The sequence below is a fragment of the Heloderma suspectum genome, chromosome 3 (genome assembly GCF_057233095.1).
Source record: "Heloderma suspectum isolate Gila_16-S chromosome 3, 16-S_ref, whole genome shotgun sequence".
Classification (NCBI taxonomy): domain Eukaryota; kingdom Metazoa; phylum Chordata; class Lepidosauria; order Squamata; family Helodermatidae; genus Heloderma; species Heloderma suspectum.
Window position 1 is genome coordinate 286590157 of NC_139460.1, and position 24690 is coordinate 286614846.

A 24690-nucleotide genomic window follows, 5' to 3' on the forward strand; every position below is an offset into this window, starting at 1 on the left:
GCAGATAGTGGTTTGCATAAAACTGTTCCATGAATCAGTTGTTGAGTAGAGCTTTGAGTTGAGGCATCCTAGCTCCAGCCCTATTTGTTGGACTGTACAGATGTAATTAACTGCTATTTATTTGTTAAACTTGACCTATTTTATTTTTAACTGAGAGAGTCCCTGTAAAGATACTTCTCCAAGTGTTAAGTCATTCATTTTACTTATATCCTTCTGTTCAATACAATGAAAAGTACAGTATAAATTGTAAGAACTTGATTCTGAAGATGCTTACACAAGAACTTCCTTCTCTACGCTCTTCTCATTTAGTAAAACATTGGTGGAGCTAAATAAACAGCATCCTCATGTTCTGCATGAAAGCCATAGTGTGGGGAAACAGTCTATCTTCCCCACCTTCATTCACTGCTGTTGCCACTACTTCTGTGCCTCTCTGCTTTGTGGCCAGCCTCCCCGCTGCAGATCCATTCTGCCCCCCCGCCACTCCATTTCCCCCAGCTGCAAAGTCCCCCTTCCTGCATTGTGGTAGGGGGAGTGGTCAGTGCTACCTCCCACACCACCCTGGCTGTTGGACTGGCATATGTCTGGCAGATTTGTTCGTCAACCGCTCCCATTTCCTTGGAGTAAGTTGCAGAATGAGTTGCCACACTACTGTGAAAACAAACGAGGTATTCTATGTTAAAAGATATTGCTAGCTACAGTATGTGTATGGGCTTGTATGCATTAGGGCTAATTCCAGATCATGGTTTTGTGCTATAAGAATGAGGTATATCTGGGGTGTGTATGGCCTCCTTATCAGGACACTTTAGTATTAACCCGTTCCTCAGTTGCTTTTCTCTTGCCATAGGCTAAAGGAAATATTTTTATAACAGACAAATATCTCATGCGGGTTTGTTCCTATTTCCTATAGATGAATGAAGAGATGTTATGTCAAGAATTTGGACGCTTTGGGCCTCTAGCAAGTGTCAAAATCATGTGGCCAAGAACTGATGAAGAAAGGGCAAGAGAGAGGAATTGTGGATTTGTTGCCTTCATGAACAGGAGAGATGCTGAACGTGCACTAAAGAATTTAAATGGTAATAGAAGATTTAAAAGAACTTCACTGTCATCTTGGAAGAGCACTGGGAGAAGCAATGTATTTTTTGTGGGGAGATTGATGGGGGAAGAAGGAAATTATCTTCTTTGTGAGATGTTCTCAAATGTTTTTACTGTGAGGCTCCCGAAATTCAAGAAAACCCTTTTTGAGCCAACTTGCATATAACTATGACAATGAGAGATGTTTTTCCTGGCGGCAGTCATTCTTTCCCTCATGTGGGTCCAAACTATGGACTAGAACTAGTCATGACTTGCATAGATAAAGCTTGGGTAGAAGCTGGTATGCCGCCAGTACCTTATGTGCCTTTTAATTCAAATCTGTATCTGGCAGTCTTTAAGAACCTTGAAGATCAGGTGACGTCAATAAGTACAAGATGACTTATTGACCAGGTTTGCATAATCATGGAGGGAAAATAAGCCATCATGGCTTATTTGCCATCCCCACGCATGCCAATCATGGACTGCTTAATTAGCATAATTACCCTTGCTGGACATGGATTTTCATGATGTTCGAACCTGGCAAGGGTGGGTGGATGGATGGAGTGGTTTACAAACCACCCAGCAACCCTAGGACAAGCCATGGGTTTCAAGGTGGTTTATAAACCACCCCAGCCACCAACCCTTGCTGGGGTTCCCAGCAAGTCATGACAACCCACGCCCACTGAGGCTCATTATGCTAACTAGGCGGCTCGCAACCATCGCTCACAGGGAGGGAAAATATGCCACTGTGGCTTATTTTCCCTCTGTGATCATATGGACCCGCCTATAGTTTTATTGATTTTCAGATTTCCTGTTGTGTTTCAGGTATCTGTGTTCTTTCACAGATAAAATTATTCAATACTTAACTAGTTAAGTAGATCTAAAAAAACACCCAGCCGTGCTTACTTATAATGATCATGTCTGAATTGTCTGAAATGTAATCATTCTAGACATGCAGAAGGTTTACAGGGCTGCAAATAGTGCTATGTTTCTTTTAGATGTAGTAAAATATTACGGTGTGGGACACCATAAATTGGTGCATAATATTAAAATATTATGGTCTTTCAAGCCTGCCATGCTGAATTTATTGTAGACTATGCCAAACTTCATGTTCTTGCTTTTCTTAATGAAATCTGGGAGTGTGGGACTTACAGAGAATTTGCTTTTTGGCAACAGGCAACTTTGTTTCTGTGATACTGATAGAAATGGTAAAGTTAGACTGCCAATGTGCTTAAAGAAAAACATTTATTTTCACTGCAATAGTGATATTGCTATCGACCTCGATATTTCTAAACCAGTGCAATCTTTCATTTGTCAGGCAAGATGATCATGTCTTTTGAAATGAAACTTGGCTGGGGCAAAGCTGTTCCTATTCCTCCACATCCTATATACATTCCTCCTTCCATGATGGAGCATACTCTCCCACCACCGCCTTCGGGACTGCCATTTAATGCTCAGCCCAGAGAGAGATTGAAGAACCCTAATGCTCCAATGTTGCCACCACCAAAAAACAAGGAGGATTTTGAGAAGGTAAAAAGTTACCCAGGGCCATACCTCTCTTATAAATGCTAAATCTATGGTAGTCTTTTAAATTGTCTTATAGAATTGTACTGTCCAATTTTTAGAGAAACTGAATTGTTCCCTGCCTTAGTTTAAGGAGCCTCATTCCCAAGATCTTACTTGGTATGTTTAGGCCACAGAATTGGGCCTTGTTTTTAATTGCATTTTTAAATCTGGCCACCATGTGTTTTTTCCCCCTCCACGCTCCCTGGTTTTTTTTCTCCTATGTCCCCCTTTTGCTAGCTGCCAGATTTGCAGTATCTAAATTATTTCGTTTTAAGGGCTAAATTTTAAATCCAGGCAGTTAAATTAACACTAGGCTCAGCTCACAAATAGTTTCTGTGTAGAAAGTTATTTCAGACATCAAGTCAGTAGCTGAGGATAGCTGTCAGAATGTCAGGATATTTAAAAGGATATTAGTTTTTAGCATACCAGTAAGTGGTAAGTATCTCTTAAACACGAGTGACAAGCCACATTGATTGAATACTTTGTAAGGTTTCTTAGGATTGGAAGGCTTGGGAACTAAGGGCCAGTGCAAATGTTACACTCCTGATTGAATTGGGAGCAAGCTGCAGGATTACGTATTCCCTCCTCCTTCGTTTTCTGGAGTACAAATTACCACTGCTGGCCTTAACAATGGTTAAGTGTTGCATTGGTAGTGATGTTACTTGTAGTTAAGGCTACCCAGGGACCCTCCCTATAAGCAGGCTCTGAAACCAGGGGTCTAGGCTGGATTCAAATCCTGGATAAGTGAGAGCCCTGGTTAGCCTTAGCTGTAGTCAGTATTACTGCAGATGTAATGCTTAAACATGGTTAAAGCCCATGGTATAGGTTGGAAGAATTCCATCTCCAAAAGACGGTGTGGACAGCAGGAGCACATAATCCCACAGCCTGATCACTTATGCGTGGTTAAACAATCGTGAACATTAGTTTGCACAGGACCAAAGTAGTAAATAGAAGGACAGAAGGTTTTTTTTTTTTTTAATTGGCCTCCATTCAGCAAGTCCCTTCATATGCATGCAGTGGGCTTGTCTGGACACAGCAGGGTTTTGATTTTTTTAAGCAACTTTCCCATGCTGTACTGGGAAACTGTTTCCAAAACTCAAGAGGCATTTGGAAACAGCTACTGATGCAGTAGAGGGGATCTGCTGTTCAAAAAAGTAAAAGCTCTGCTGTACACATGCCTGCTCCTTTGGATTGGGGCCATTATTATCAGTATAGTACTTATTCGGTGCATTGATGTGCATTCTGTCAGGAATGTTCTTGTACTTTGAAATTAGTGAACCTTTTGTGGTTCACTGCACACAGCCATTTGCTCTTAATGTAATTGCGTAGTGTATAACTTCGCAGCAGTGATTGCCTGCAAAACTTGTGATAGATGTGTAGTATTTTCAATGCATATGTATTTTTTTGCTTGTTACTTGTTAACAATACTCACATATTCTATGTTTATTATCTGATGTGACTTCATATACAGACTCTGTCGCAAGCCATAGTCAAAGTGGTTATCCCAACAGAAAGGTACATGTTTTTCTTTATTATTACTGATCTAAATATAGCAAATATCCCCTTCGGAATTTTACAGAAAGTGTGATGTTGAGGAAAAGTTTAGGCTGGACTGAGCAATGGTTGATTTATATTACCTAGGTTTGAAGTAAAAATGTTGGGGTTTGCTGTCTATATTAAAGCTGATGTTTCACCAGTATTTTAGTTCAGATGAAGAATTAAATGGACTATATATGGAATTTATTTTAGCAAGTGAACACAAAGACTAGTCCACCATTCTCCAACCTGGCACCCTCCAGATGTGCTAGGCTACAATTACCATCATCCCCAGGCAGTGTGGGGGTGATGGAGGTTGTAGTCCAACACATCTAGGGGTGCTGGGTTGGGGAAAGCTGGGCTAATATAGTTCAGTAAAGTTCTGGATGAAGTTCAGGATTGCTTACAGTTTAATGGTTTAATGAGATGATAGTGTAGTAGTACTGCTTCACTTATCCAAATAGCCTGGGGTTATCCGATAGATTTTAACTACACAGATTATCAGAAAGATAGGGATGCAGCTTTTGTTGTGGAGTTTCATGGAAGGGTTGCAAACTTAGATTATTAGGAGATGAGTTATTGAGGCTGGGATAAAAGCTGTTCTGTTCTGTAAGGATCTGTTGAAGACTAGAACATAGTCATCAGTAATTGTGGTGTTCTTTGCCAGATTAGAACTCTTTATTTCCTAGAAGTGTCTAAATACATAGCCACAGAGCCCAATGCGCTTCTAATGTAGAGGATGTAATTTAGAGTAATGTAATTTAGGGTTAGAGTGGGGTAAGTGATAGGCATACCCTTGCTCAGCCAAGCATAAAACTCTTCTCAAACATAGCAACACAAACACTTGTTTAAAATAAATAAGCACCAAAGAATTCCAAATTCTCTTTGACATTGGCCTTGGTGAGCAACACCAGCTGAACTGTCTGCGGCAGCGGGGGACCAGGAAAACATCATGGGATGGATTGGGAAAGTATACAGTTTTTGACCAGACATTGGTACGATCGGCTCCAATTAATGTGGTTTTATTATAACTGAAAGACTTTTTTGTTGGCCAACTTAATGTTTGAGATTTTTAAACTATCATCCTTTCGTACGACACTGTTTTTTTGCCATGAACATTCACTATACTTGTAGCAAGGCTTGTACGTTTTTAAGATAGCAGTGCAAACATCTTTTCCAGGATGTATATAGTATTAACATAACTTAGAGGAATTACCATGTCCAGTGTTGAAGACTTCTAGTGATGTGGGATAGTTTAGGTGGGTCTAGCAGAGCATGTTTGCAAACCTTTACTTAGATTTTTGTTGGTTAGCAATGTAAGTAGTATTGTCATGACCTTTTAGAGAAAGCAGTGTTCCAATTTTGCTTACTGCAGCATTTTGAAACTCCATGAAGTAGAAAGTATTCCTGTGCACATCAATAAGTGTATTTGAAAATACTGCTGAATTAAACAATTTGATCCTCCTACTAAGAATTCTGTTCTGTTGGTGAAATCATTCATAAGGAATTTCAGTACATCTTTTTACTCTTTAGCAGGACCAATTACATTTCTAATATAAGTTGTTTATCAATAATACTGCTTAGCAGAGTATAGGAAGCCAGTTTTGAACAGCAGGAATTGGTAAAATTCGTATTTATTTCTAGGCAGTTTGGCATACTGTTGTGTTGCTCCTGGGAGCACTTCAATCTTGGAGCACTTTGTAGCCTACTGGATGAGTTCCATCTTCTCTTAGTCCTAAAAAAAAAACCCTTAAAACTTATTTGAGGCATAAGAGGTAGGCAAGAAAGGACAACACATTTGGGAGAAAAACAGAATACAATTTTGGCACATACCAAAAGGATGCAAGGAAGGAGTCAAATTTAGGCATCACATTTCTGCTGCAACTGTGGGAAGAGTGGGTTCCTATCTTGGCTGATTATGCAGCCTTGCCCCATATAACAGAAACTTCCCTAATATCTGCCTGGCCATTCACCTTTGGGGGTATATAAGGGATGTCAGCACCCCAGCTATTACAGAATTCATGTACTGTAGCACTCGAGCAATAACGTCATTGTCCCTGTCATAACATTTTGCTGTTGGAGGCTTTGTAAGCAAGATTAGATACTTATCGTCAGGAAAAGACTTGCAGCACAATCGTAAGTTGGTTTACCCTGGAGTAAATCTCACTGAGTTCTATGGGTCTTTCTCTTTGGTCTAGTAAGTATGTTTAGGATTGCAACCTCAGTGGACCTAGAAGAAAACGAGACGGGGAAGTTGTACTTTATTATAGCATTAAATCTGTTAATCTTTTCATGTTAGAGAGCTTTAAATTAATTTACTTAGTTGTTTGCATTATTTATAGGCTGCCCTGTAACAAAATGTTCTTTGGCCAGTTCATAAAATAAAAATAGTGAGTTTAAAACAACAATACAATAAAAAGTGAAGCATTAAAATAGCACCAGATAAAATCAAAAAGATAATAAAAATCACAGAGCTAAGACATAGTTAAAGGCTATAACATGATTTAAAAGCCTGGGAAAATAAGACCGTCTTTGCCCAGTGGTGAAAGGATATTACCAGGTGGGCTCTCTGGAAAGGGCATTCTGCTGCCACTCCACTCTACCTCTCGGTTGGAGCACCCGAAGAGGGGCCTCAGATGGTCTCAGGGAATGGATAAGTATATGTGAAGCGGTGATGTTTTGAATACCAAGCTTCCAAGCAGTGAAGGGCCTTAAAGGTCAAAACCAGAAATGACTCCTTTAAATTGGTATCTTCAAATACAGTTTGTGTGTGCTCAGATATTCTTCCCACTTAGACTTCTAGAAAACTGCAGTAAATGAAAGGATTACTGAATTATTTGGAATGTTTTGAGCAGTGCTTCTAAGGATGATAATAGAATAGAATGATTAAGAACTGAGTTGAGGATGACATTTCTAGGCTGCTTCTAGTAGTTACAGTATGTTTTAACTGTGTAAGAATAGTCAGCAATCATTAAAGTAGGGAGATATTTTCATTTTAGTATTTCTTTAATTTCTCAGAAACAGATGTGCATTACCTGTGAGCAATTAATATAAATGTTAGATAAATCTCCTGATGTGAAATGTTATGCACACTGAATATTTGTGAAAAGATTTAAACTGGGTATAATACTTGGGAATAATTGCGATTTTAAAATTATGGGACATACATCTCACTTTGTAGTTACAAATACCTTTTGAATGTGGCAGAGAACCAATACTCCTTTGATATAATGCAAATAACATTTATAATAAAATGAAATTGGGCAGCGGGGGGGTGGGGGGGAGAACTGTTTTTATTCTTCTGGCACCTCTTGCACATTGTGAAGCTTTTTTTTCTGGTATATAGCCGAGTACCCCAACCCAGTGAGGCCCTTTGCATCTGCATAAGCATACATGTGCACCATGGGTTTAAAAAACTTTTATTCAGCACCTTCCCTATATATCATCATGGATATCATTTTAAACTGTGGAAAGCATAAACTGCAGTTTGCAATACAGCATAAGGTGCTGCTGTTCAGCAAAGTTTCTTTTAAAAACATAAACTCATTGTGCATGCATCTCTTGCTTGTGCTTTTCTGGATTGGGGTTAATCGCTTGATTCCTGAAATACGTTAAATGAGGGCAGTTCATAGAAGGAAAGTTTCTATTCCCTACTACAACAACCTACACCCCCAAAAAGGCCTCTGTGGCAGGTCGGGGTCTCCTCTTGAACAATTTGGGTTGGGGCACAGGGGGCTGTTAGAGGAGTGAGACATTGACTAGCCAAATTTTGTCTGCATTTCCCTCCCCATGCATCCCCTATGCCCCATCCCACATGGTTCTGGAGGATCCAACCATCCAGACAGATGTTTGGGGATGCAGGTGGCTGTAGCAGGAAGAGGGCATGAGAAACTTCTGTGAACTTCCTGAAGTTAATTTAGGAACCAAGCCAGTATGTTGAAAATCTGAGAAATTCCAAACTAAGAACCACTCTTAACTATACTGTAGTATTTGATTTTTGCAATTTCTTATTCATAGACATATCTTTGAAATGCTTAATCATGGACACATCAACTTTTTTTATTGTACTCAGTAAGGAAGTAAAACTGTGTATAGGGATTAGATTTTGTAGCTCCTTAATTATAACTAAAGGGAATGTTGTCACTAATGATAACTTCCTCTTCATCAGTTTTTTAAAAAAACACTCATTTGGATAAAGTATTCTTCCTAATGTTGTATGCACTTAAAAATTTATTTATATCCCACTCACATGAAATTCCCAGTGGTTTCTCATCCAAGGAACTGATTAGCATCAGCATTGCTATAGCATAATTGTTCCCAGACCCCCCCCCCCGCCCCCTCCATTGTACTTGGATTGTCTGCATTTGTGTGTATGCATACACAACTGCTCATCAGCTTTTAAAGCCAATATTTTAAATTTTTACTGGGCTTAAACAGACGATTTTATCAAACATAAATTATAATTTTGAGCATGATACTGATTTAGTTTAGAAGCTGTAAATACGTAATTTTTATAGCATTTCATTAGTCTTGACACAAGCAAAAATGTATGACAATCTTTTTTTTGTACTGGAAATGCAATTCTTGAGCCACAGGGCTTTCTTATATCACTGTTTATCATGGAAGGCCCGATGACTACAGTTTTATTTTTGCCCATCACTGAAGGTTAGAACACAGCTCCAAATTCTTAAATTGTATAATCTTCTTAACTGTACAGCAAAAATAATCTTCTCCATTTATTAATACCTTAGGTGGAGTGTAGTTTGTATAGTGTTAGGTCTGAATCAATTTTTCTTTAACTGTGTTATTGTTGTAGGAATTTGCTTGCGCTGATACATCGAATGATAGAGTTTGTGGTGCGTGAAGGACCTATGTTTGAAGCCATGATCATGAACAGAGAAATCAACAATCCAATGTTCAGGTGGTTATTTTTTCTCTAGTTCTGTTTACTATTGCATGTTGTTGATAATGGTTATTCGTACAAAACTACCTATTTTTTAGGCATAGTTCTCACAAACAGAAGATAAGTTAGTAGCTCTGTGTGCAGAATATACCACTTCTGCAGGTGTAGGCTCAAATGATTGACTGTTCCTCTCTTAAAAAAACACAAACCCACCCAAGACATAAAAATCTCTAGTTTATTTTTTTTTTTTTAGCCCAACCCTTTCCGTGACATGTTTTCTACTTGCAGGAATCCTTTTTTCTTTCTTTTTTAATGGAGGAGCATTCTATCATGTGAGTGTTCAGCAGTACTCTGGACTGGTATGGTCCAACCACAGATTTACCATCTCCTGCTGCTCGTGAGAACTAGGACTCAATGAACTGAATTTTGTTGGAAAGAGAAAATTCTGGTAGGGATGTAATCCGTGGCAGAAACTGCTTTGTTTTTTGTGTTGTGTGTTTTGTTTTGGGAGTTTAAAAAGCTGCTTTTTCTTATGTTAGCACTTGACCTTTGTTCTTAGTAGTAATCTGTTTTGATTCCACACTCTGCTTTTTTGTTTAGGTTTTTATTTGAGAACCAGACTCCAGCCCATGTATACTACAGGTGGAAGCTTTATTCAATACTACAGGTAAGAAATGCTTTAACAGCAATTTCTAATTGTATATATATTGTAAAACATTGGGTTGCCTTCACTGGTGCTGGAGGAAGAGAGCAGAGCAGTGATTTCCTCAGATTCCCATCTCCTCCTGCAGCCTTCAGCACCACATCCCTAGCACTCCAGAACAGCATAGAAGTGGCCCTGGGGCCTCAGTGGGGAAAGAGGAATGAGAGAAAATCGCTGCTGCTGCTCCCCCTTAAGTGGATCATGGCTCCCTCTGTGAATGGACAGAGACATTCCATTCACGGAAGGGCGTCAGGATCCAACTCAACAGTTGCTTTGACCTTGGTTTGTTTTTGTTTGTTTATTAGGGTGATGCGCCAACCAAATGGAGGACTGAAGACTTCCGTATGTTTAAGAATGGTTCATTTTGGAGGCCACCTCCTTTAAATCCATATCTCCATGGAATGTCCGAAGAACAAGAGCCTGAAGCATTTGTAGAAGAGCCTAGCAAGAAGGGTGCACTTAAGGAGGAGTAAGCATTTTTTAAAAGAACATAATATTTTTTTCCTAGATATAGAATAGGTCATCTGCAGAATTCCACTGTGTATAGGTAGGTTCTCACATGGAAATTGCAGTATGTGAAGAGGTGACCATCTTGTGTGTGTGTGTGCGCGCGCGTGTGTGAGTTGAGAGAGAGGGAGCGCCTCATAACACAACATTTATTACAAGTAACTAATTTCTAAACTTTTTCTTGGCCTCATATTCTGTAAGTGTGAAAGTGGTAAACTTCTACAAAAATTCTGTTCTCAGTAGAAATGCATTGCAGATTGTTCTAGGTTATTTCAACCCTAGAGTATAATGTAATGTAAGGCTCATTTATAAATATACAGAAAAGGTTTTGCTAAGTTTTCTAAAAATTTGAAACTGGAATTTTAGACAGAGGGACAAGTTAGAGGAAATCCTGCGTGGGTTAACACCGCGTAAGAATGATATTGGAGATGCAATGGTTTTCTGTCTTAATAATGCTGAAGCCGCTGAAGAAATTGTAGACTGCATTGCTGAGTCACTATCCATCTTGAAAACTCCACTTCCTAAAAAGGTATGATTGATCTCTCTAAACAGTTTCTGTGTCTTGTATGAGAACTCAGTATACTTTTGTGCATGGTTGATTGATACTGAAGAATCTTAAATCTTTCTGCAGAAATCATGTGTTTAATGTTTTGTGCTGAATCTCAGATAGTTTGGTATCTTTAAACAGCAGTTGATACCATGTATTCTGAATATATGCTGTTTATAGAAAAAAATTAGCTACTGGTGTATTAGTCTTCTAAGATGGCAGTATCTATTAAATTTGCATGACTTTATGCCTCTGCTAATGGTATATGATACTGTTCCTTTTAAAGCCAATTAACAATGGTAATCTTGGTTGTATATTCTTTGTAGATTGCAAGGTTATATTTGGTTTCTGACGTGTTGTACAATTCTTCAGCAAAAGTTGCCAATGCTTCATATTACAGAAAATTGTAAGTATCAAATGTTAAATTATTTCAAAAGAATGCAATAATATTTGTAAACTTAAAAGTTTTCATTTGCTACTGAGTTCTACTGTATGGCAGGAGTGGGCAGAAAGTAGATCTCCAGATAGTTTGGATGTCAACTTCCAGCATCCCTGACCATTCATTGTGCTGGCTGGGACATTGGAGAGTTTGAAGTCTCAAACATGTGGAGATCTACCTTCTGCCCACCCTGCTGTACAGCACCTTGACATAGCCTATTGGAGCCATTGTAAGATGTATATACTTCTCATTGACAGAATCAGCCTTTGTATCTATTCTCTCTGGTCAACTTGGGGCACGATCCTATGCTTGTTGAGACAGAAAAAAGTCCTACAAGTCCAAGCATTCCCCAGCCAGGATAGGACTTTTTTTTTCTAAATGTGCATAGGATTGTGCCCCTAAACTGTTGAACTTTCCTCTTTAGTGTGCAGTCAGGAATAGTTAAAGGAACTAGGGCTTATTACTGCTTTTTGTGCATGAGCGTGCGTACATGTGCTATGTATCTTGGAAAGGCTGCATGGAAATACAACAATAAATTTTCACATTTGCAGTAACTTCTACCATCCTAAATATTTATTCATAAAGCTAATTTGAGACCTATTCCAGTTAGGTGTGTTATTCCAGTTAGGCCCAGAGCCTCTTCTGTATGACTACAAAATTGGAACATATTTTGGGGGGGGGGGGAGCAGGGGGTGTTTTAGTTCTGGTAGAAGTTGAGTGACTTTCATTGCGCTCTTCCTTATGCTGTGTAGCCTAATATACGAAAACTGTCTTTTCAGTTTTGAGACAAAGCTATGTCAGATATACTCTGATCTGAATGCTACCTACCGAACAATACAAGGCCATTTACAGTCTGAAAACTTTAAGGTATGTGCGTGATTGTTATTGACATGATGTTTTGTCCATTTTATTTATATGTTTGATGATTTTCTTTACTGCCCTTCAATAAGTATTTCCTGGGTAGTTCCTACAAAAGCTATAAAATATTAGGTACAGAATATAAAGCAGCATAATAAAAAAATAGTAGCAGAAAAAAAATATTATTAAAAGGCCCAGGAAAATTAAAAGATCTTTGCTTGGTGCCAAAAAGACATTAGTGCAGGTGCCAGGGCAAGCCTCTCCTGGGAGAGAATTTCATAAGGAGGGTGCTTCAAATAAGAAAACCCCCAGTGGAGAGTTGGAATGTAAACATGGAAAATTCTCCAGTAGAACATACTTATTTGAAAAATAAAATTGAGAGACTTAGGGAGCAATCCTATTGCCGCTAGTCAGTGGCTAGACGGCCATAGGATACGTTGGTTTCCGGGAACGCGCCCCCCCCCCCCCCCCGGTGCTGCCTCACAGACAGCTTGGAATGGCCCCGTGCTTGGAAGAGGAGCGCGGAGCAGCGAAAACGGGACGTTCCTGGGGGCATTCCGGGGCGGGGGAGGTGGAAATGCCGGTATGACACATCCTATGTGATGTCTGGCAGCCCCTTCCCCCACTCTGCCTTCCTGCAGCTAGACAGCTGAAATTGGCTGTCCAGCCACAAATGCAGGGTGGCTGAAGCACAGAGGGGATGATCCCCTGCATGCTTCTCCTGCCCTGCATTGGATAGGCGGTTGCCTCTGAGATTGGAGGCAGCCGCCTATCCCGATAGGACTGCACCCTTAGTAGACCAAATATTGAACATTAATAGGCCTGAAAAGGCAATTCATGGCTCCAGCAAAATGGATATTCCATAAGAAGCCTATCCAACACTTAGACCCAGTTGAGATGATTAACTGCCCCATGGTTAAGTGGTTTCATAACAATTTACATAATTTATTTATTTTATTTATTATTAAATTTATTAATCGCCCATCTGGCTGGTCACCCAGCCACTCTGGGTGATGTACAACATACAATAAAACAGTTTAAAACAATAAAATTCTACAATAAAAACATTTTCTAAAATACCCTAACCCACCCCAAATGCCTGCCTGAACAACAACGTTTTTAATGCACGACGGAAGCTCATTAAAGAGGGGGCATGACGGAGTTCCCTAGGGAGGGAGTTCCACAGAGTGGGGGCCACCACAGAAAAGGCCCTCTCCCTCGTCCCCACCAGTCTAGCTGTCCTGGCTGATGAGACAGAGAGAAGGCCATCTGAGGCTGATCTTGTTAAGCAGCCTGTCTGGTGCTGCTGGAGGCGCTCCTTAAGATAGGCTGGGCCGGAACCATATAGGGTTTTAAAGGCCAAAACCAACACCTTGAATTTGGCCCGGAAAACAACTGGTAACCAGTGCAACTCCTTCCGCACTGGAGTGATGTGATCTCGCCGGCGGCTGCCTTTAATCAGGCGAGCCGCCGCGTTCTGTACCAGCTGCAGTTTCCGAACCGTCTTCAAGGGTAACCCCATGTAGAGCACATTACAGGAGTCTAAACGAGAGGAGACCAGGGCATGTACTACCGATGGGAGCAGATGGTCGGGAAGGAAGGGGCGCAGCCGCCGTATCGGATGGAGTTGATACAGCGCTGTCCGGCTCACAGCTGACACCTGAGCCTCCATGGACAGCTGGGAATCCAAAATGACCCCTAGGCTGCAGACCTGGTCTTTCAAGGGTAGCCGTACCCCATTCAACACCAGGTCAACATCCCCCAGCCTCCTCTTGTCTCCCACCAAAAGAACCTCGGTCTTGTCAGAGTTCAGCTTCAGCCTATTCCTCCCCATCCAGCCACTCACCGTCTCCAGACGTTTGGACAGGGATTCTATGGCCAAATTTACCTTAATACCTAGCATTTAGTGTATTGTGCCCCATTCCATTCAACTTTTCCTCAGCAGACACTTGCGTACTTTTCTATGAATAAATGTGTGCAAATTTCAGGAAAGTAAAACAAATTTGAAAGTCCACAGACTCTGCACACCCTGAGGGGGTCGCTCTGCAGTGGATTCCGCAGTTCGGATGGTTAGAAATCTGAGCTCATTTTAGTCCATCTTGAATTTCTCTAGCATTCCTATCACTCAGTTCACGGTGATGTCCAAATCCAGAACTCTGGGTTGCTGAGGGAGAAATAACCCAGAGTTTTAACCCATGTTTTGTATTATTTGGAAAGTGGGAGCGGTCAGAAGTCAACACACTCGCTTGGTGCCGACCGCTCACAAACAACCCATGGTTTGTTAACTATGGGTTGTTTAATTGTGCGAACAGGGTCCTAGGCTGACAACCCAATGTATGCCAAGTGCTTTCAAACTTACTACTAGGATTGAGGCTTTGGCTTAGAGCACTAACTGAATTGCTAACTCTTTCAAGAAGCAAATCTGTGCACATGCAAGTTACTGTATTTAGGTGGTCCATGATATTTTCTTATTGCCTCATAGCAAAGGTAGTCTTACAAGGTACTCTCCAAACTGAGCAGAGTTAAAGTTGTGTTAAGAGGAATTTCATTTTTTGTAAAACCGAAACAAAGTTTCTGTAAATCTTGCTTTGAAAATGAAATTCAAACTACATGTAAATAGTGCAATCCAGATCCCATTTTAGTCTCTGTCAGTTCTGTTGTTTGTAGTGGTTTTGCACCCAGAGTTAACAAACCCACCAAAGCCTGTATGAATATTCTGTGAAGGGCACAATGCTAAATTTATAGCCTTGCGTGTTTTATTTTGCTCTTAAAGTACTTCTCAATACAAATGACTAGCATTGTTTACTACTTTTAGCAACGGGTAATGACATGCTTCAGAGCATGGGAAGACTGGGCGATTTATCCAGAACCATTTTTGATCAAACTGCAGAATATTTTCTTGGGGCTTGTAAATATTATTGAAGAAAAGGAACCGGAGGTAAGTTTGAGATAAGACCATTATTGATACTATTGGTGTGGAAGCAAACAAGAACCTCAAGCCTTAGAGGTAAGGAAAATGTTTGTGGCAGAAGTTTGTACCAGGATCTAGGGCATGAAGGCTGCTTTGGTTCCCAAATGAAATTTCCCATTGATTTGAGGTTGCATAAACACCGTTTTTTTTTCCTGATATGAATGTTAACATTGTCCATACCTTTGCCTTTGAACTAGCTCATTTACAAGTTACGTATTGGAAATTACTTGGAACCTGAAGCACGTGCATTGCCTCTTTATCAGTATTCAGGTGTGTGTTTGAGTGAGAGGGAGAGAGAATTTTAAAATATCTGAATGTTTAAGAACAGCCTCTCATCTCTTCCATGTTGTATGGTTGCAGTTGGAATTAATGGAATAAAAGGGAATTTGTATAAGGGCATTTGTCTCAAGCTTCTGGAATTTGCTTCAGAAGTTGTCAGAATCAAGAATTTCTGATCTGTGGGCCATACATACTCTGTGCCCAACTGAGGTTTTGATGGGCACAAAGAGGAATGTGTTTTGAGAGTTGCTTGATCTTGTACTTAGAACAGAAGATACAAATGACTAACTAATATGGTGGTTAGAAGCTTAAAATGATTAGAACATAAGAGCCATGCTGGTTCAGACCAAAGGTCCATCTAGCCCAGCATTCTGTTCACATAGTGGCCAAACAGCTGCTTGTGGGCTACACAAACCATAAATAGATACTTGTTTTTATTTACTAATGCCAGAGATGTTTTGTGAGGGTATCCAAGCCAATAAATAGTAGAGGCTAAATCTTTACTTTGTAATAAATGAACATGTGGGCTCTGTTAACTGCGAACCCCCTAAGCTAGTATCTCCTCCAAAGATATGCCAAAATTTTGTGCTAGTTTCATGCTGTTTTGTGCCACAAATCCTGAATTTGTGCTGCCACCAAAAGCGTAAAAATGGAATACCCTTAGGTGGGTCCTGGCGAATGCTAAAAATTCCGTTTGCTCATCATCTCCAAACCTATGCCAAAGTGTTGTGCCACAAATTCTGAGCATTCACCAGGCCTAACCTAAGAGAGTGTCATTTTCATGGTTTTGGTGACGGCACAAAACTTGGGATTTGTCACACAAAACAGCACAAAACTTTGGCATGTATTTGGAGGAGATACTAGTTGAAGGGGGGTGGGTGGTTGAAGTTAACAGAGCCAAACATGTGAAATGTTAAGAGAACTATAAGAAAATGGAAGTTGAGCTATTACCTGGTTTATGAAGGAAAACATAGAAATGTAAAAGTATTTATGCCTAATATAAAAGATGGTTGAGCACGTGCGAATATTGCTATATTTTTTCCCATGAGCAAAAAATTGTCTGTCTACTCAACTTAAAGACCTTGAGGATAGTAGTTTCTGACATCTTCAGCTAATTTGTGAATGTCAAACTACTTTGTGTACTTGATATTAGTTTGTTTGTGAATCCAGCATTTTTCTGTTGGTGGTGACCTACTCACCTGCCACTCCGTGTGCAACAGAACTGTGATGCTGGCATACTTATATATATCCATATGTACAATATGATATGTAAGATATGCTGAAACATCTACTCTTTGAGACTGAAAGATTGTAGAAATCAGTCATTTTATATAGGCGCCATGTTACATTGTATATTGGGATACAGGCAAAGAGACCTTTTTCCCTTCTGCCCATAAGGAATTGCCGGACTGGTGAATTGGCCCAAATTAGCAGATATGTGTGTACATTTTTGTGAGTTAAACACATACTGAAAAAAAGTATGTGAAATGAAGCAGTAAACAATTTGAGGGAAACACTAGGTGTATGTAGAAATCTTAACTTGTGGTTTGTTTCCAGGAAGTACCTGATGATCTTGATGGCGCGCCCATTGAGGAAGAGCTCGATGGTGCTCCGCTAGAAGATGTGGATGGAATCCCAATTGATGTTGCTCCGATTGATGATCTTGATGGAGTCCCTATTAAGACACTTGATGATGATCTTGATGGTGTACCTTGTAAGGAATATTTACATTCAGTGTGCATTTAGAAACCTGCATGTCCTTGCTGTAAATTTTGTGTATAATGTGCAAATGGAAGCACCATCTCTTATGATAGTTTGGTATTTAAATGCAGTGTTGCTTAGATTTGACCACAGATATTTTTGTTAGAAATGTGGCTTCTGTAGAATAATGAAAAATGTGAGGTGTGTTGGTTGTTATTGTTCTGTCCAAGCTCAATCTTGTATAAGCAAGATCTGTATTTTATTACATTATTAGGTCATAATCTTCTGGAGGCAGAAACCCTTTAATATGTGCTTATCTTGAATGCATCCTATCACTGATGGTTCTGGTGCAGAATTACAACAAGGCAAAAACTCTAATTCATTGACCCCTGCACAGGAGAGCTCTAATGTGCCCACTCAGATTCCTCAGAGCTTTGGATCAGACCTCTAATGCCATTTGTGCCCTGATTCTGGGATTTAGGGTAGATTCATATGTTCAGAAGGGCACATGATAGTCTCCCAGAATTATGGTCTTTGTATGTGTACATTGGAGGACTAACTGGCCTTGTCCCTGGCATGCAAGTTTCCATATGCTGGAAGTTTTTATATGGAGTGAATCCTTTACCTGTATTCTGAAATGATATGGTCCTGGGAGGATTGTATCATGTGCCCTTCCTGAATGTTCAAGGCGGCAATTATAAACACAATGGGGAGTAAATCCCATTGAACTTAGTGGGATTTGGTTCTGATTAAACATGTATAGGGTTTCTTTGCACATCAGCTTTTATTTCCAAGTAGGGAAGCTGAAGATTGCATCTTTTAAATGGTTTGTTTTTTCAAGTGCCCTAAAATAGAGAGAGTATACAAAGTCATGCCAATTAGGAACTGCAGTCATTAATTAAACCCTTTATTCAACAGTGGACACTACTGAAGAGTCTAAAAAGAATGAGCCAATTTTCAAAGTTGCCCCTTCAAAGTGGGAAGCAGTGGATGAATCAGCTCTTGAAGCTCAAGGTTAGTGTTGTATTAACTTCTGTCACTTCTTTTGTTACAGACATTTCAGTTCCATGGTTTTAGTTTAGTCTTTCATGCTAAATATTAATGAAACAGTACTTTAAACATACTAGAAGACATCACAAGTACTGCTCTTATTCTGAAAGAGTGCCATTAAATAAAAAGTTAGAAACTAACTGAGCTACTGAGGGCAGCTACAAATACCCCTTATAAAGACTATGCAATTTTATTAGACATTCAAGAGGTTTTTTTTAATATAATTGTGAAATGTCTGTCTTTATAGCGGTAACAACATCTAAATGGGAGCTGTTTGACCAGCATGAAGAGTCTGAAGAGGAAGAGAATCTTAAGTAAGAATTGAGATGGAGGGGGGCGGCGGGTTAGCTACTCTGATATTATACAGAAATAAGGATGGTTTCACAAATGGCATGGAAGTGTAGAATTTCCATGCTTCTAGAGCAGGGATGGGGAATGTGTGGCCCTCCAGATGTTTTGGACTGTTAACTCCCATTATCCCTCACCATTGGCTATGTTGACTAGGCCTGATGGAGGGCCACATGTTTCCCATCACTGTTCAGTAGTCCTATGCAAGGGGAACTTGCACATCTCCCATGAAAAGATTTGCAAGTTGTGTCCTCATTAGTGCACATATATCCCTTGGAAGCATGGACCAAATAAGTATCTTATACAGCCTCTATTGCTGCTTTTACATCCCATGAAAACTGCTCTCATTAATTTCAGTTGCAGTTCCAAATATGTGGGTTAGGATAAGTGTAAATGTACATTGAATTTTTCAGAAAGGGATTCTGAAATCTATCTTCCATTAGCAAAGTGGGAGTTCCACATATCAATGATCTAGGTGCCAAAATAGCTAAGGGAGATGACAGGAATGGATTTCTAAATCCATTGGGGGGCATCCCCATACATGTGCATTTGACGTCACTCCAGAGTGGATAGACTACATCCTCATTTGGAAGTGTGTCTGCATTCTGTCTGCTGTCTCTGATCCAGGTAGTCTTTATGGAAACGTGGCTGCGGGGTGGAAAGGAGGAGTAAAAGGGGCAGTTTCACCCTGATTGCTTTGCCCTCTCCTTCGCCTCACTAGAATTTTTTCACAGGTCCATAATACTTAAAATCAAAAGTATATTCTATTATAAGAGAGGATGTAACAAAACAAAGGTAGAGCAAAGTACACACATGAGTTTTTGTCTGTGGGGCTATACTTGACCTTACATAATGACAAAATGCTTTATTGGGAAATGCTATACATTGCAAATCTTTCCCGAGAGAGGAAAGATTTGCTCTTCCCTGGAGAGTAAATTGAGAGAATTCCTGTACTACTTCTGTTTTAAAGCCAAGAAGAAGAAAGTGAAGATGAAGAAGATACTCAGAGTTCAAAATCTGAAGAGCATCACATGTATTCCAATCCTATCAGAGAAGAAATGTCTGATTCAAAGTCTTCAAGCAAGTACTCAGAAATGAGTGAGGAAAAGCGTGCCAAACTCAGAGAAATTGAGGTAGGGTGTGTGTGTGAGAGAGAGTGAAACATTGGCACAATATTTCTGCCCTGAAAGGCGGCCAAGGAATTTTTAAAATAAATAAAATAAAATACACAAAGCGATTTTATACATGGTGATAGATTATATAAAGAACTCAGCATAGTGAATGAACCTTAAAAACAGTACTAGGTTCCCTGATTTCCAATTCTTCACTTGATTTCAAGAGTACCTTATTAATAGTTTACTGTATTTAAGATTTGCACTGTATAGATGTGAAGTGGGCATTAGCTCTATTTTAACAGTTCCATAACAAACTCAACGCCACTGCAAGGAACAGGTAAGTAGCAAGTGTTGAGAATGGTTGTGGTGTGAAAAGCTAGAAGAGAAGAGGCAAAAAATAGGGTTGGGCCATAAGCACCAAAAGCCTTGAATGTTTTGACACATGAAGCCCCAAATGTACTCTACAAGTATAATTTTATTGTACTTATTTTGCAGATTGGGTCTGTAAAGGCTTTAATGCTTATATTCCTGTCCTGATTTAAAGATGAATATTGTTCTCTTCCACCCCCTTCACAAAGCTTAAAGAATGACAGTTTTTATTTTTGAATGATGCATGCATTGATGGAACATAGGAAGAATAGTTTGGTAAAAGTATGTTTTAGTCCTACCCAGCTGGAAAGTCTAGGATGCCATCTACTGGTGAGAAGAGGACATGTAGTATTCCTATTGCATTGCAAAATGAAATTGGTCTATAAGAGTGCCATCATGGATTCTTTTAAGGACCCCTTCTCCAAGTGTTTTCTCAAATATGTATTAAGAGTACTAATGCTCACTGAATGTAATTTACTTGGGGTATGACAGAATACCTAAACTTATTTTGTGATGAATCACCATCAAACTTTGGCAAGTGTACACTAAAATTACTTGAGAAAGAGGAAGCTATACATTGCTGTTCCTTTCATTTATTTGAAACTTGGTGGCTGCATTCAGGCATAAAGCTAAACAATGGTTTAACAGTACATGAATGAGCCTTGGGCTTATGCACTCCTCCCTCTTCTGGTGTGGCTGTGAAAGATCAGAAATGTTAATTAATTTCAGTATTACGCCCGAACCCTAAACCATGGTTAAGAATAACCACCTGGGTTCGGACATAATGCTAAACTGTGGTTAGTTAGAGAAGCAAAAACTTCTCCTTGGGGCTGCACCAGAAGAGTGTGTGTGAATGTACATGAGCTTAAAGTTCGTTCATGTAATGCTAAACCATGGTTTAGTGTTAGGTCTGAATGAATCCAATGTAAATTATAAGTCTCAGTACAGTCAAGCTGTACTAAATTTACATATTTTCATGGAATGTTAAAGAACATTCTGGTGCAGCCCCAAGGAGAGACTTTCTTTAACATAAGAGTGGCTTTTAAAAATAAAATTCATTGACTGTTGGTCCGTTAGAAGATCATGGTTCAAAATGTATTGCCATTGAGTTCAGCTGCACACTGCTTCCATTTCCTGTAGCTCCTACTTTAAGGAAGAAACCCAAGCAGCACTCACTTGGGATAAAAACCATACAGAAAAGCCATCTTTCATTATTGTCAATCAAACCTGATGGAGAGACAAGTTCCAGAGGCTTGTTGCCCAACACCATTGATAATTTGAGGAGTGGAGTGGGATTTTAATATGAATAAAGCTCTTGATTAATTGTACAATTTAATTGAATACTCATCATAAAATAAACTTACGAGAATGTGCCTAACTCTATGTCCTAGGGTTGAAGCAAAGCAAATAAAAACATAATCCAAATTTTGTGTATGTTACATCTTTTACAAAAATAGCAGATTAAGTATCTTTAAAAATATTATTCATATATGTATTTTTACAGCTGAAGGTCATGAAATTTCAAGATGAATTGGAATCTGGGAAAAGACCCAAGAAGCAAGGCCAGAGTCTTCAGGAACAGGTTGAACATTACCGTGACAAACTGCTCCAGAGAGTGAGTACAGCTGCTGTTTGGGGGATTTTTAATGTTAATTTGAAAATCTCAGATAATGCATTGCTTTTAATAATGAGACCAGTTTTGCATGTAGAAGCAGTGCACCTCAAGATCAACCCCCCCCCCCCCCCCCCCGGGCACACACACAGTTTGAAGAAGATTAGATGCATTGAGAAACTCTGGTTACTTAAAAATGGGAAGCAGAGGCTTTCAATCTGGGCAGATCTCTGGTTAGTTTAATCTATGGTTTATTAATAAAAGGATCATAAATTTGATCCTAGCTTATTTGAGCAAACCATAGTTTAGACTAAGCAGAGTTTTCCCAGTTTGGACATAATGAGGAACTCTTAGTTTAAAAGAGGACTCCTCACAGTCAAGCTGTGATTTTAAAGGTTGTTTTTAATGCTTTACTATGGCTTTTATTTGTTTATTATTTGTTTTCTGAATTTTTGTAAACTGTTAGATTTGGTTTCAGAAAGGCAGTATAGAAATGTCGTAAATAACTAACTGCAGAGGAGGAAGGGAGCGCATACGAGCACAAGGCTTGCTCCTGCTTATGCATCTTACGCTGAATCATAGTTTACATTATGTCTGAAAATGGCATGGAAAACTGCCTTACACTGATTCAGGCTGTTGATCTCTCTCGCTCAGTATTGTCTACACTGTTTGGCCACAGCTCCCCAGGCTGTTACACAGTCCCACCTGGAGATGCTGAAGACTGAATGAGGGACCTTCTGCTTGCAGAGCATGTGCTCTCCCACCTAGCTGTATTTCTGACCATACAGAATATGGCTGAAGGCTTTATGCTTTAGGAATATCAAATCAGAAATTATGTATGCTAGAAAAAAATTCATAAATTGCTCTATCCCATTTATATTCTACCTTTTCCTCCAAGGAGGTTGCATGATCCTCCTCTACATTTTAGCCTCACAACAACCCCGTGAGGTAGGTTAGGCTGAGAGTCAGGAACTGACCCAGAGTTACCCAGTGAGCTTCATGGCCGAGTGAGGACTTGAACTTCGGTCTCCCCAGCCCAATAGTCTAGCCACAATTTTGTTTTTGAAAAGTGGCTATTTACATTATTTTTGTAAAACTGACTATAGGGGAAGAGCTGTAGCTCAGTGGTAGATAGCGTACTTCTTTGTTTCAATCCCTGGCATCTCCAGGTACGGCTGGGAAAGACGCCAGTGTGAAACAGTGGAGAGCCGCTGCTGGTCAGAGTGTTAGACAATACTGAGCTAGATAAAGCAGTGGTCTGATTCCGTATAAGGCAGCTTCCAGTGTCCCTGTTTCTTGTTCCATTCATTTAATGTTTTGACTCTGTTTTTGAAAATGAATTAATAGTAATAGGTTTACTTGTTTCCATATGATAAATCCTAAATTGTCTAAAGTACTCAATTATTTTTAAATCTAGGAGAAGGAAAAGGAATTGGAGAGAGAAAGGGAGAGAGACAAGAAAGACAAAGAGAAATCTGAATCCAGATCCAAAGAGAAGAAGGAAAAAGAGGAATGTACGCCAACAAGGAAAGAGAGGTATAGAATTTAAGTAGATCAGCTCTGCCTTATTACAACTAAATTTGTAACCAAGCCTAGTACATGTAACTGAAACAGTCACACATTCTATCCCTATTTTACCCCTGCTCTTCCTCTGTTTTCTTATGTCAAATGCCAGATTGTAAGCTCCTCGGGGCAGGGATTTGTCTTGTCCTCTGCAAAGCTCCATGCACACTGATGGTGCTTAATAATAATAATACCACATTCATCATTGTAGATCTACAAATAATCTATATTTTATTATTTAATTCTTTTACTGGTCCCATCAATTTGGATATTTTAATGACAGAACTTCAGCCTCTGGCATATACTTAAAAATGTCATTTTCACCAGGGTGCTTAGCATTCTCGATGCCATGCTTTTTGTGAAAAAAATTAGAACAGTATTGTTCTTGCAAGTTTGTCATCATTTACAGTAACAAATGCTAAATAATTTTAGCATTTAAAACAAAATAAACATCAAGTTAGTTATTTAGCTGTGATAACCAAATACAACCATTTTAAAAGGAAACATTTAAAGCAATTTTTAAAATACGTATTTTTTCAAGTTACAAATGACACCCCTTTCTACCCACAAACAACATATCATCTGAAATTAACAACAACTTGCAGTTTGACGTGCAGGTCCCAAAATTAGGGCTGGTCCAAGACATTTTTCTGCCAGAGGCACGGCAGCAAATAGTGCCCTCCGCAACCCAAGTCTAGGTGCATAGTACCCAAAGCCAGCTAGGTGAGTTTGGCACATGAGGCAGAAAATCCCACAAACACCTCTCCCCATCCCTGGCAGTAAAAATACAATAAGGACAAATTAAATAGCTAGCAATTTGCTGCCCTTTCATTATGCCCCAAATATGCTGCCTGGGGCAGCTGCTTCACTCTGCCCAATTTTAATCACATTCAGATATTATTACTGATAATGAAAATTCAGTTAGGATCACCTGAAATGTATTATGCCACGTATCTCCAGATATTAGAAGTTTCCTGATAATTATATTTTTTGGGTAGATAGTTAAATATAATGAATTTTGTCCCAAATTTTATTTAAAAATCCAATTTGGGTCTATTTCTTCCAGTGCTTTCCAAAAGTAACACTTGCTGCTATATTTGCACAAGGAGGTTATGGCTATTTATGGATTCAGTGTTATTGAAACAATTGTTAGGTGGAGAACCATTTTTATTTGGTGAGGTGACAGACAGCTTTGTGTGGGTGGTCATAATTTCTGTTGTTCTTACAAAAGGAAAAGGCGACACAGCACATCACCCAGTCCATCCCGCAGCAGTGGAAGTAGGCGAGCGAAATCACCATCGCCAAAATCGGAGCGCTCAGAGCGATCTGAAAGATCCCACAAAGAAAGCTCACGTTCCAGGTCCTCTCACAAGGATTCTCCCAGAGATGCCAGTAAAAAAGCCAAAAGGTAGATTGTTTCCTGGAATTCAATTTTTTATACAAGGGTTTATTACATTCACATTTGCAATGACTCATTTAGATTTTTTATTTCATTATGGGACTATGTAACATAGCAACATAGGCAGCTGCCTTATACTGAGTCAGTCCATTG

The 24690-nt window shown here is 39.5% G+C and overlaps 1 protein-coding gene across 2 annotated transcripts in view; it reads left to right on the forward strand.

Annotated features, from left to right (window-relative positions):
* Positions 1–24690, forward strand: part of U2SURP (U2 snRNP associated SURP domain containing) — a 48079-nt gene that overhangs the window by 22035 nt on the left and 1354 nt on the right. For both annotated transcript variants that reach the window (XM_084847217.1, XM_084847218.1), the window contains exons 10-26: positions 908–1073; positions 2390–2601; positions 4109–4152; positions 8990–9094; positions 9677–9743; positions 10085–10248; positions 10653–10815; positions 11160–11239; positions 12052–12139; positions 14946–15068; positions 16938–17094; positions 18000–18095; positions 18379–18445; positions 19450–19612; positions 21468–21578; positions 22993–23111; positions 24370–24546. In XM_084847217.1, the coding sequence (XP_084703343.1) occupies positions 908–1073; positions 2390–2601; positions 4109–4152; positions 8990–9094; positions 9677–9743; positions 10085–10248; positions 10653–10815; positions 11160–11239; positions 12052–12139; positions 14946–15068; positions 16938–17094; positions 18000–18095; positions 18379–18445; positions 19450–19612; positions 21468–21578; positions 22993–23111; positions 24370–24546 (2102 nt within the window). The remainder of the gene's footprint in view (positions 1–907; positions 1074–2389; positions 2602–4108; positions 4153–8989; positions 9095–9676; positions 9744–10084; positions 10249–10652; positions 10816–11159; positions 11240–12051; positions 12140–14945; positions 15069–16937; positions 17095–17999; positions 18096–18378; positions 18446–19449; positions 19613–21467; positions 21579–22992; positions 23112–24369; positions 24547–24690) is intronic.